This window comes from Anabrus simplex, chromosome 2 (assembly GCF_040414725.1).
Source record: "Anabrus simplex isolate iqAnaSimp1 chromosome 2, ASM4041472v1, whole genome shotgun sequence".
NCBI classification, from domain to species: Eukaryota; Metazoa; Arthropoda; class Insecta; order Orthoptera; family Tettigoniidae; genus Anabrus; species Anabrus simplex.
This window is the reverse complement of record NC_090266.1, coordinates 887,865,528-887,879,628: the sequence shown is the minus strand read 5'-3', so window position 1 is coordinate 887,879,628 and position 14,101 is coordinate 887,865,528. Positions and strand designations below refer to the sequence as shown.

Genomic DNA, 14,101 nt, shown 5'->3' with positions numbered 1-14,101 from the left:
CTACAATGAAGGAATGCAATGCAATTGTACTCGTTATTTCATTAAATATTGCGTTCTATCAGTATTGTCCCTGCTTTATTAGACCTGCATCTGGCGAGCCGAACTTGTCCTCGGACACTCCCGGCACTAAAAGCCGTACGCCCTTTCATTTCATTACTGCTTTATTTACATCCCTCGTATTTCAAAATGTATAACAGCCTGATATCATTGGAATTCGTAAGAACATGACACTATTTTTGAGCTAGTACGACAGCAGCCGTGCTGTGTTCTGAATGCCAAATGGGTTATTAATTTTACATGGATGTGGCGAATCTCACTGCAGTCTGTGGGGCCGATATATTTTTTATGATCAGGTACTACTTTTCATATCAGTACGCTCCTCGTTTGTCCTCAAGAGGCTGTCAACCCTGTTTCAGATCCTCATACCCAGAAGTAACTTCAGAGAGCATCGGAAATCCAATCCTGGGCTACCCGGTAATCCAGGGCCTCTCAAACGCCCAAAATCTCACGCGTGCAAGTGGAGGCGCAAGAGGTCCGTGCACTGTGCATCGCTCCCGCTCGGCTCGTCTCGGACCAACGCTTCGTCTCTGGGCTACTCGGCTAAGCTCGGCTCAACTCGTCTCAACTCGGCTCGGATTTGGAACACTACGGAGCAAGTGAGGAAGAGGGAGACAGGGTGAGCGAGCGAGACAGACGTGGGGAAAGAGAGAGACAGCGCTATTGCTCCAAATCGAGGAGTGGGGGGCTGCACTCTGGTCAACCAAGCGCAGTCGTCTTTTGCACCGTGCACAGTGCATGCACCAAGCGCATGCACCCTGAGAGGCCCTGCGGTAATCTGTTATCTTTGCTAACCTCTAACAAACAGTAGACGAACATGCCCTTAAAAATCAGAAGACTGATAATTTCTTCCTTAGCAGAAATATATTTATGTATGGCCAACCCATGTCCGTTATGACGTTGGACGAACTTTCGTAGCGAGCTTTTACGGGCGAATGCCATTTCTGACGTCAAACTCATCAAAGGAATGACGTGATATATGATAGTAGGAAAGTAATGGGTGAAACCCGGCGCCGGCACATAGCCTACTTCTAACGGATAGCACCAAGGGGTCTGCTCAAGGCTTAACGGCACCATCCGACGGGCGAAATGAACACTGCGGCGAGGATTGGATTTGAATCCAGGCTTATGGCACGCAATATAGTGATTATCAACTTTATACCACCACCTTCCTACCCTGCCGGCCAACATTCAGATGGTGTAAATGTTTTCGAACGGCGTGACTGGAACCGGCTGTCCACGTTATCACGCCTTAACGATCATGGAGACTGCTCACTTTATTTTGGATATCGTTACTGCTTACTTGGGTTACTGTTTCACCCCTCGGATACTTTTTAGTACCTATTCTCCCTTTGCTGCAGTTATTTACTCTGTTGTGTTTTTGGACACTTGGATATCTCTATGTCAAATGTAAGTTGCAAAACTGCCGAAAGGAAGGAGAATAGAAGTTCATTTACTGTATATAGGTAGCTGGTGAAACGCTATTTCATATTAACATTTCTCTAGTAAATAAAACAAACATCAATTTTCCTTTGTGAAAATCATTAATAGTGTCACATTTAAGTATATTAAGGGAATAATAAAGACTTAGAAAAAAGGAATGCCTGTATGGAACATAACGACATAATTCAACTCCCTACTCCTCTCTTTCGGATTTCACGTCTTTTGCTCCAGGAAGTCTTAGAATTATATTGATGAGGGAGATGGGGCTTACGGTTACTGGTTCAGGTCAACTTTTGAAGCATTTTCTTGAGATGTTAAAATCGGATAGGACCTCTACGTGACCTTTTTCATTGCTTCCATTATTGTCACTGTCATACTCATTGTCTCTAGACAGTTCTTCGTCCAGAACATTATTACCAAACTCATTAAACCACTCATCGCTGTGAAATGCCCATATTAAAAAAATCCACCACAAACTTAGCACAGGTTAACGCTCAACGTTGTACGTTCCTCAACAGCCTCAGAGAGTGAAAAGCACCAGACGAATGTCATTCGCTGAATGACTGATGAGAAGTTCAGTCATTGCTGATAGAATAGCAGCTTAGACAAAATTGTGCGCATGCGCAATTGAATTACAGAACAATCTGGATTCGTCTGGGGTATCATACCACCCCGGTGAGCATTCCACGGTCCAGGGAGAGGCATCCAGAATTAAACCATCTAAAAGCCTTTCTGTTGTACTTCTTTGTGATTGCAAATTCTATTTTTGTTTGCTGCTCATTCCGAATGGTCAAGTGGTGGTGTCCCGCAAGAAGCGAGGGGTTCTTATAACAATATTTCACCCAAAACACAGTGCTCCAGTATTAGTTTTAAAGATAAGGTGTGTTTTCTGATCTGGTGATGTTGAGCAAAACCTCAATCTCCTCCTTTGCAAAGTACTGGAATATTTCGAGAGCCTCGTTGCTCCCGTGTTGCACATTGTGTGGGTTGTTGCTGAATATTCTAAAAGCCAAAAGAGGGCTAAGCCAGCACGGCTAATGGTCGCACCGAGGAGTTAAGGTAGACTGACGTAGTTTGTACACTCATTTTAACTTTAACACTCTCATATTTCTTACAAGCTAAATATAGTGTAATATGCACCAGCGTGACGTCATTTATTATCAAAGAGTTTTCCTATTCTGTTTCTTGCCATTGAAGGACATGCCATTCACATAAACACGGCGTAAACAAACATTACTTGTTACTTGAAGCCTCGTGTGGGACTCGCAACTTATTGTATTCCAAATCTATTTTGTTTCAAGAAGGATCTTGAGGCGTTGTTCCTTATAATAGTTTTAGTCAAAGAGAAAGCTTGAATGTTGTGGAAGTATAATTTACCAGACTCCAGCTGGACTCCGAAATAGGCTTAGGGGAGCCTCTCCCAGTACCGGCCATTTCCCAGTACCGGCCGCCACTTGTTTTTCCGAAACGCAGCTAGATGGCAGATGTTTACTGTGTCTGGTACTTACATACAATGACAAAGGGATGCCCTACAGAATCCCTCGCGTTTGTGTTCATTTGCTTGAGAGCTGTTGTGATGAGAAGTTGTCATTGTGTTTTCGGTCTGTACTTGCTAAACTTTCGGTCTTTGTGTCCAATCTCTGGTGAGTTGATCTCTTTTTATTCATATTTATTTTATTTGTAGTTAGATAAGGTATAGATAGTAATCGTAACAACGTTATTGGTAGACTTGTGATTAAATTAAAAATATATGTATGTTGCCGTGTATATTGCCCAGTACCGGCCACGTGTCATTTCCCCAGTACCGGCCATAAAATTAATTTATCATATAATTACAATATCAGATTTTCTTGCTTTCCAGAACTATTTTATCGATAATGGAAGGCAAATCTAAAAGGAAATGGTTGCCGGAAAACATGAAAGAGGCAATTCAGATGGTTATGGACAGAAAATTAAGCATCAGGGAAGCTTCAACGTAGTAGTCTGTTCCAAGAAACACATTGGGAGGTAAAGTAAGAGTAATAAGAACTGGTGGCGAAGTGACTGTGTCTCCACAGATGGGAAGAAGAATTGATGCTCAGAAAGAAGATCTTCCTACAGAAGCAACTTCTTCTTCCAGAGTTGAAATGCCTTCTACATCACAAGAATTTCTGATGATTGTAGAAGAAATATCCCCACAATCAGATTTGACAGAAAGGAAAATTACCATAAGAAAGAGGAGAAATGAAAAGAGTGAAATTCTAACATCCACTCCCTATAAGAAAATGTTGGAAGAAAAAGACCAGAGAATGAAAGAAAAACGGGAGAAAGCTGATGAAAGAAAGAAAATAAGAGATACAAAAGTGTTTTCAAAAGTTAAAAAAAAACAGTAGAGCTCCGAAGAGACTTAACTTCGAGTCCGAGAGAAAGCATAATGGCACAGGGCAATCAGGCGATCGAGAAACAGAATGCATCATTTGCCTGGAAACAACGGACGAAGCTTGGGTTCAGTGTGTCTTGTCAGGGTTGGGCACATCTTCAATGTGCAGATCAAGAGAACTTTGACTTTTACAAATGTGATCATTGCATTTAGAACATTTTTTGTGTATTCCACTGAAGTTTTTAAATATCTTGTTTGAACTTTTCTAACTTTGATATGCAGGATTATTTATTTATCGTGTAAAAATTTGACGTTTACAAATGTGACCATGCATTTAGAAAATTTGTTTGTGTGTTCCACTGAAGTTTTTTAATATCTTGATTGGACTTTTCTATCTTTGATATGTAGGGATTATTTATCGTGTAAAATTTGCTTCATGCATTTGTATTGTTAATTAAAGTTTTGTAATGTCTCACTGAAGTTTAAATGTGTATTTGTAAAGTATCACTTCATCATTTTTAAATAATAAGAGAAAGTGTCTGGCTGGCCGGTACTGGGAAACATTTTTTGTAATGTAAGGTTTTGTAAGAATTCTATCTATTGTTGTAATGGACATGCACACTCATTTTCTTCATGTCTACTCAAGGCAATTGTAACAATACTGTATCAGGCCTCTTTTAACTTGATCAGATTTATTGCTGACCATTCTATTTTTAAACAATGAAGGAAAATTATTAGGTGGCCGGTACTGGGAGAGGTTCCCCTACGTGTTGTGACAATGTACTGCTTGTAGAGTCCGGATCCGTTGCTAAATGGTTAGCATACCGGCCTTTGGTCACAGGGGTCCCGGGTTCGATTCCCGGCAGGGCCGGAAATTTTAACCATCATTGGTTAATTTCGCTGGTACATGAGCTGGGTGTATGTGGCGTCCTCATCATCATTTCATACCCATCATGACGCGCAGGTCACCTACGGGTGTCAAATCGAAAGACCTGCATCTGGCGAGCCGAACGTTTCCTCGGACACTCTTGGCACTAACAGCCATACGCCATTTATTAATTTATTTATTTATTTTACTACTTGTAGAGATCTCAGGAAACGACGTACTGTAAGTATGGAATACTGTAAAGAAACTCGATGTTATAGCAGAACGATACTAACTGGGTACTGAATTCCCCACATGGGTAACCTGTCCAGGATACATTTTTCCCCTTTCCGTGATACTTAAAATCTGCACAAATATGTACACATTTTCTGAATGTCGTGCTCTTCGCTTGATTCGTGGGGAACCACTTTACTTTCAGAATCACTTTCACTGTCTTCTTCTTGTTCTGTACATATCCTCTCATCATCTGATAAAGAAAATACATCATCATCACTCTCCGCTTTCACAACGGTCGAAATACCCGCACAATCAAGCTGATCTACTTTACGTTTCGAACTATTCTCCTCGTCTTAAGCGGCTGCGCGGGGAACTTCAAAACATGTCAGCTAATACGCTAAACTCCATGGCAGCGTCAAATGCTGTTACCCCTAAGAAAGGTACGCGATAAATTTTACGACCGACTTATGCCGCCATATCCACCAGAGGAGCCCGTTGCGAAAACATCTAAATACATCATACCAATTTTAAGGGGTTAAAATATTTGTTGTTCAGAGGTGTTAACCTGCAAAATTATTTCTCTGGTTAGAATTTTAGTCCCACGTCCTAACAGAGAGCGAACCAGAAAATGAATAACCTCTCATGACGTAATACGTAATGTTAATACAGTTTGAAACGTTGTCAAGGAATTGTGAATAATTTAGGTCTGAGTCATTTTCATCAACTATCTTACTGTCTCTAGCAAAGAGCATTAGGGATCATTTTTCCACCTCAGTGGTTTATTTTGTTTCCTCCTGGCAGAATGCGGCTTTTTATTTTTATAATTTGCTTTACGTCGCACCGACGAAAATAGGTCTTATGGCGACGATGAGAGAGGAAAGAGCGAAGTTTGGAAGGAAGTGTCCGTGACCTTAGTTAAGGTACAGACTGGCGTGAAAATGGGAAACCACGGAAAACCATCTTCAGTTTTGCCAACAGTGGGGTTCGAACCTACTATCTCCCGAATTCAAGCTCACAGCTGCGCGAATCTAACCGCATGGGTAACTGGCTGGTAGGCAGAATGCGTATTCGAAAAGATAGTTCTATACTAGGTGAGTCTAGCCGTTCGATTTGAAATTCATGTAACACAACAATTCATGCTGTTTTCAACGGTGCTAAAATTGATTATTAACGTATATCTGAACAGTTAATTCATTCATTTCTTCGCTTATGAGACTGCAATGCCGCGCTTTCGACCAGAGAGTTGTATTCCATTCGGTCTGCGCGCGATCGCCGATGTAGAGAACAATGCACCCGCACATAACGTCTTTCGAATCAAGAACATGCTAAATAAAACGTAGCATTATCTCATAAATGATCTGTGATAATTAGTAGAATTTATATTCAAAATTCACTGTGAACATGAATGTACAAGTCCGAAAAATAAAAGCAAAGCTATCTCCGCACAGACCATGAAGTCCTTTGGACTAGGGTTAGAAAACGCTTCAGCTATTCGTAACCCTGATCCCAAAGAATTAACCTGATGCTCCATGTCAGGAACAGATGTTGATATTTGACATTTAACAGTCCACTTTCCTGCAGGGACGATAGTGAATCTAGTTTATTTTCAACAGCATGCACCTCATTCACTGTTTCGGTCAACAGGTTAGTGGATTTTTCATGTAAGTCTATGGTTTTACGCAAGAATAGCAGATATAAATCCGAAATCATTTTTCAAAAAGCTGTCTTTCAGTAACTCTTCAAGAATCTGAATTGACGACCTGTCGTTTTTATCAAGTGCTTTCACAACGGATGCGATGCTCTCGACATTGTCTGTATAGTATACCACAGCGCTAAGCCAGATACTCCACCGCGTGACGATAGGCAGAGAAGGAAGCGAAGAACGTGGTGTTTTCTGTTTAAATAGATCAATTATTGAGGGTGCTTTTACCATTATATACTAATTTATCCACTTTAGGTTAGGCCTCCTTGAGCCCGTAAAGTTTCACATTGCCTATGCAGAGCATGAACTACGCAAATCACGCGTATCATTTTCGGAAAGGTTACAGACAGTTTTTCGGCTGCTTTTTTCATGTAGGCTGCACTTTCGGTAAGTAGAAGCAATGTACTATCGTATTTTGGCTGAAGTAAGTGCATGGCTTCGTTAAACAACCTAGGTACAGTGACATCGTTTGCAGCAGGCATTTCTTTACAATCTAGCAAGTAAGGATGTTCACAACCAGTTTTGCCATTCTTCAATACACCCACTACATCATTTCCTACTTTTCTGCCACTTGAAAAAGTGGTTTCTTCAATGTTTCTTCGTTATGTAGTTTAATGGTTAGATCTATTAGCTGTCGTTCTCGGAGGCCCGGGTTCGATTCCCTGTACTGCCAGAAATTTAAGAATGAAAGGAGGGCTGGAATGTAGTTGAAATGGTACACGCAGCTCACCTCCATTGGATGGGGGGGGGGGGGTGCCTGAAAAGAACTTCTCCATCTCGATGTGGGGCACGAGTTTACTTTACTTCGTAACGTTTTTGGAGATAGTTTTTCCTTCATGTAGATTCGTCTGTAGGCTTAAATTTATTGTATTTTATTATGAAATTTCGCAGTCCCGGATTATTTATTTTGCCAATAGGAATGTCGGCGCAAACGCGTGATCTACATATATATATAAAAATACTGTGAGTATTTGGATGGGCCTACATTTGAAGAAAGTGGTTCGTCTATTAATAATTGTCGCGAAGCAGCCGCACTGTGCTTACTTCCAGACAAATGCTTGGTTACATGAGAACGTTGACCTGTACTTACTTCTTTTACCACACGGTTGGCAAAATAATACTTTTCCATTGGTAGTGAAAATATTTATAAATTCCTCTACGTATTGTTCAAGGCGCGATCTTGTACTCGACTTCACTTTCGGCATTGTTTTGCATTTATGGTGAATCACTGTTTCAATACAAAGAAATAAGAATAGCAGCAGACACTGAAGGAAATATTTCCTCTGTCTTAGACATTCAGACAAAATCACGCTAACCACGGGAATGTTATACGGAACCGAACAATTAATCTTACTCTTAGGAGTGACACAATCCCACATTCATCTGTTGTGGGAATATCTTTCCAGTGCACTGTTTAATCTGCGGTATTCCCCGTCACCCTATCTCTCAGTGATTGCATTTCTCTGACATTCTGTAAAAAAAATCCAAATGAGATGGAGGGGAACAAAATGTACAGCAAATCAAATTGCTGTGTTAAGGCAACGACGTAGCGAGTGTCCAACAAGTCTTCGAAATTCCGGAGGGAAATCCATAAATAGCCACAACGTACAGAAATATGACGTTAGATACACTACTAAAAAACAATACCGAAGACGTAAAATGTGAATAAGAGCATATTTTTATAATACAGAAGATTTTAAAATTTTATTGAGTAACAGATATTGACGAATTATGTGTTTATTATGAATTTTTAAAACATGTATTTACATAACTTTTTTGTGAAAATATATGTTTCTATGTGAAATAAGATTAGACTTTTACGCTTGGGTGTGCACAGTAGGAACAATACATGTAAATTGTGTTCAAAACATACGCCAAAAAGTAATTACATAAAAATCCGCTCCCTAGTAGTAATGAATAGGATAAAATTTGTGTTCTTTACATTTTCCAGTGAATGTTGCCCCTTTTTCAATCTGCGTCAGAAAATGACCTTAATTGGGCATTATGCAACCGACTACTTACAGTTTGTGCAGATACACGGAACCCGATTACCCTCAAGAAGTCATGTCGTAACAGTTGAGCAGTCGAAGTTGGTCTTCGCTGCGCGGTTACGCGGATAATCCAAAGTTGACTTCGCGTGTTCACCCTCGGTTGACTTTCCCTTGAGATGGCAGTCACATCATTGGTCTCACTGTACCTTTTTCATGTTTATGACACTGCACCTTTGGTAACCCCTACGATGCATGTTACTGCTGTTTGTGTACGTCCACCCTGAATCAGTGACACAAATATAGCTCGGTCAAACTAAGAAATACGCATTACACATGAAAAGTAAACACTAGCGGAAGCACGTACTGCACAGTATGTTTAAGAACCTTGGTATGCACTACTAACAGTCTTTGCCTGAAATAGCACAAGTCACCCCAGGCTCAACACAGACCTTAGACAGCGAGATCTGCTGTATTGTAAACTAGCCATTGAATTGCTTGTGTGTATGTACAGTGCTCTCTTGCACTTACGCCAGGATTACGCACGCTTTCCTGCAGGAAAATTGATAAACCAGCGGGCGTAGCTCATGTGCTACAGTACTGAACCCGTAACTGAACATAAGTCGTCTTACCATTTACTTTCCGGTCCAGGGCTAATTTTACATATTCATAGCCGTTTCTAGCGATAGTAATCACCCTGTAAGCAAATGGAAGTACTAATATATAAGTAAAATATGCATGGTTGCATATTTGAGTTCCGACACAGTCTCTCGATATTTCTTTCGTGTTAGAGCTTAAGAGTGTAAGTCATGTTATATTCGGTCCTCATAGTACTAAACCAAACCAAACCCCATGGCACTACAGCCCTTGACGGACCTTGGCCTACCAAGCGACCGCTGTTCAGCCCGAGGGTCTGCAGATTACGAGGTGTCGTGTGGTCAGCGCGACGAATCCTCTCGGCCGTTAATCTTGGTTTTCTAGACCGGGCCCGCTATCTCACCGTCAGATAGCTCCTCAATTCTAACCACGTAGGCTGAGTGGACCTCGTACCAGCCCTCAGGTCCAGGTAAAAATCCCTGACCTGGCCGGAATCGAACCCGGGGCCTCCGGGTAAGAGGCAGGCACGCTACACTACATCATGGGGCCGGCCCTTATAGTACTAGTGATTGATTTAATTTTCAACATTTAGCAGAAGAAAATATTTATTAAAATAAATTAATACATTCTCTGAAATATATTGGTGCTCTATTACTTTCAAACCTTCTGCAATTCATACCTCAAACTTCTATCCTGAAATCTAGCTATTTTTGACTTATACTCTGGAGCTCTCACCCGAAACGTCTGAAACTGAGAGACCCGTGTCAGTAGATTTATTGCTACGTTGAGAAACTCTTTTTTCAAATCCCAGCATTTTGTTTGGATTTAAAACTGGTGGGGGATGTAACATCTGACTGAGATCATTACTGGTTTATCAAAAAATGGCTGTGGCATATAAGATTTTTTATATGGCACGCGTCTCCGAAAAACTATAAAAATGTACTTAATGGGGCGTAAAACCAATATTATTATTTTTATTGTTTTCTTTCTCTGTTAGGATCTTCGAGGGACCACGTGCCAATGTCAATGCTTCATCCTTTGTTGTTCCTTCTTCTTCTTCTTCCTCCAATACTCTCCCTATGGCTCCTTTTCCTTCCCACGGACCATTTTGAGCCTGTTTTCTTTCCCTTACTACTTTGGAATCCTTCCATTTTTAACACTTTCTTTCTAAAAACCTCTCTCTGTTCATACTTCTTCTTCTCCTATATCGTTTCTTCCCAATTCTGTCTTGACGTAACGAATCCAGGTTGCTGTTAACTCCTTGTTCCCAAGATATTTGAAGACCTGCTTGGGTAACCCGTTGTGATCCATTCTGCATATACAGTATGTCAAAATATATAATTCGGCTCTTCCATATTGTTTCTGTTATATTTTCTATGTTGCTATATATTTCGTCATTACTTCTTGATTTCCAGAGTTCTGTAGTTCTTAGCGGACGGAATATTTTCCGTATAATTCTTCTTTCAAATACTTCTAATTTATTCAGCTTGTAATTCAGTACTAGACAATCATTCGCGTATAAGCATTCCGGTTTTACTGTGTTGTTGTCTTGTATTTTGAGGTTTTTTGATAAACTTTTTTTCTGTTCTTTTGGCTATCTTTTCCAAGAGATTGACTTGTATTGCTGCATTTGCCAGGCTTTCTGAAAGTATGGCGTAATCATCCGCAAATTAGTGTTTATTTCAATACCTCTGTTTTTATTCCCAGTGTTATTATTGATAGCTTGTGTTCTTTCAGTTTATCATTCCAAATTCCTACTATTTTCCCCAGGCCACAATTGAAGAGGAGTGGAGATAAACCACCAGCTTGCCTTATGCCTCTATTTAGTTTGAATGGTCTAGATATTTCGCCCAAAACTTTTACTTTAGGTATGGTGTGTGTGAGGGTTTCATGGATTAGGTTTGACATTTTGGTTCAACTCCGAATACTAGAACTGTATTATCTAGAGTTTGCCGGTCAACTGATCGAAAGCCTTTTTGAAATTTAAACATTTTACTACTATGTCTCTGAAGCTTATTAATCTGTGACGGATTTTGGGCTTCAGGTTGAATGTCTGCTCTGATCTGCCCTTTCTGAATCCACTGTGATATTCACCCAAATGACTGTCAAGAGTTGCTTCTACCCTGTTCAGTAATATTGTTGAAAATACCTTGTAAAACTTGTATCTCTGTTGTTACCTTTCTTTTTCAAAGGATGTATAAGAGCCACTTCCCATTCTTCCGGGATCTTCTCCCTTTTCCAGATTTCTTCAAATATGATTTGAAATTCATCTATGATTTCTGGTTGAGATCATTTTATAAGTTCAGCTGTAATGTAGTCTTCTCCATTATGTTAAAGAAAAGAGTTTTATTGCTTTTGAAATTTCCTTAACAGCAGGTGGTTAACCTGCTTCTAGGTTTTCAGGAATGTCTGGAAATTCTAACTTGTGTTTCGGTTCTTCGCAGTTCAGAATTTGATTGAAGTGTTTTGCTAGTATTTCACCGTTCTCGATATTGGTTAGACACATTTTCATCTCCAAAGCAAATACTTGAAGCTTGACAGACCTTCAAGATATTTTTAAAAGTTGATAGAAATTACATTAGTTATGTTTTTCAAGAAGAAATGCAAGAAGAAAATTTGTGAAGAAGTGATGTTTCAAAAATCCTTTGGTACTCCTTATTATTTTTGCTGTTTCACTTCTTTGCTGCTTGAATTGTTCAAAATGCTCTTTCTTTCCAAAGCATTTCTATTTTCCCCATAGTATTGCTCTTTCTGTTAACGCTTCTTCACAAATTTCATTATATCAAATTTTCATTTTAATTTTTGCTGACCCGAATAAATTCATTGCTGCATTGTTGATTTCTTTATATAATTCTTCTATGTTACCATGTTGAGTTACTTTAATTTCATCCTGAAAGTGTTTTATTGATTCCTGTGTGAGTTGAGCCTGTCGTTGATATATCTCATTACTTTATTGTCAACTTTGTTTTTATGAGGAAGAAGATTGAGTTTAACTTTAGAAAGAGAGTAATCACAGTCAAACTCTATATTTATTATTGCTTTTCCGTTCATAATTTCTTGAATATTCCTTTGAGAAATAGCCACATGGTCCAATTGGAATTCCCCAAACATTGGATGTGGAGATATCCATCTTCTACCTCTTCTTGGTAGTTTCCTGAAATAATCGACATTAATTTCAACTGATAGGTTTTTAAAGATACTATTTATTATTATTGTTATTATTATTATTATTATTATTATTATTATTATTATTATTATTATTATTATTATTATTATTATTATTATTAAAAGATCCCCTGAATAATTGCGTGAATGATTTATTAATGCCTGCTCTTTTCTCTCTGTTTTAGGATTTGGATTCGTGACGTTCCAGAGCGAGGACGTCGTAGACAAAGTGTGCGAGATTCATTTCCATGAAATAAACAACAAGATGGTGAGTGTAATTATTGTTATTTGTTTGAATTTATATTGGTAAGGAGCTTCCATCCAGTCTTCATTAACACCACTGAGTAATAATTTTCGAATTCCCTTGTACTTTGCGTGTTGCGCTCCATTGGGATACTACCTCTGCTTAACGTAGTGATTCTAACGGATTCTATTCTTTCCCTGATTTTTCAAATGTAATGTAAGGACAAAGGACTAAGTGACATTCTACTTTTGATCTATGGCCCAGTCCTAGTGCTTGCGTGTGCAGTGCCGTTGCTTTTGTGCGTGGAAGGGATTAAAATGGGCACTGTGATGTGTATTTACATACTTATGTATATAGCATACTAGGATGCACTGGTGTTGTTGAACATAACCTTCGTCATCACTATTATATTTCTATCGGGGTTGTATCTGTACTGATTCGTGCCAGACCAGATAGCTTGAGTTCTCCACTTAATTTACTGTGTAGTCCATGGCCGCCTGATAGCTGTTGATGTGTATCTCGGGTAAGTTGTCATTTTGAAAATGATCCTTGTTATCATCTTTGAACGAAGTACGCTGATCAACATGCTCAGAGTGGTGGTGCACGAGCAGCTGAAATCTATACGATTTTCTTAGAAAAATAGTACACAAAGCAACTCGCTTCTTACATCGAAGTTTGTGATTAACACAACTCTTCTTCAGTATGTTTACTCCAATCTGTAACGCTTTAGCCCCAATCAGGGTTATTCCAGTCTTTCCAAACTCATATACTTTCTACATTCTGTGCGGATACAAGAAGTTTTTCCTAATGTACACTATGGCATTAGAATTTCAAGGTTGTTAATAATATTTTTGTTTCAGAATCCTTATATAGTTATAAATTGGTAGCAGTTTTGAACTACGCAGTACATTAACTGTGATGCAGGTTCGTAGCATCTTGTAATAACGTTTACACACTCCTTTAAGTTTTTCACCTGTTAAATTACACGTATGTTATGAAATACCTTATTTGATGTAGGCACCCCCTATGCATATCTATGGTGTTTTGCAAAATGGATGTTATAAAAAATAACTTTTCAGGCGGTGAAGAAAGGTTCTAAAAATCAGATTTTGACATTTCACCAACTTTCTGTATAATAATATTTCAGAAATTTTCCAAAGTCCATTTGATATAGTCACCCTTTTTGAATATCGACGGTGTTTTGCAAAATTATCGTCATAAAAAAATCAACTTTTTGGGAGGTGAAGAAAGGTTTTAAAAATCAGCTCTTGCTATTTCACCAACTTCCTGTGTATCAATATTTCATCAGAAATTTTCTGGAAGTCCATTCGTATTAACGTTACAAGGACACATCAAATGGCAAATTAGCAATATCCTGATAGCCAGAATAGTTGATAACACCCTTTTTTTGCAATACACCATCGATATATTCTTCTTCAAATAC

The 14,101-nt window shown here is 39.1% G+C and overlaps 1 protein-coding gene across 10 annotated transcripts in view; it reads left to right on the top strand.

The window, feature by feature from the left end:
- Positions 1-14,101, top strand: part of Rbp6 (RNA-binding protein 6) — a 1,759,572-nt gene that overhangs the window by 1,601,963 nt on the left and 143,508 nt on the right. For all 10 annotated transcript variants that reach the window (XM_067141638.2, XM_068226323.1, XM_068226322.1 and 7 more), the window contains one exon: positions 12,599-12,681. In XM_067141638.2, the coding sequence (XP_066997739.1) occupies positions 12,599-12,681 (83 nt within the window). The remainder of the gene's footprint in view (positions 1-12,598; positions 12,682-14,101) is intronic.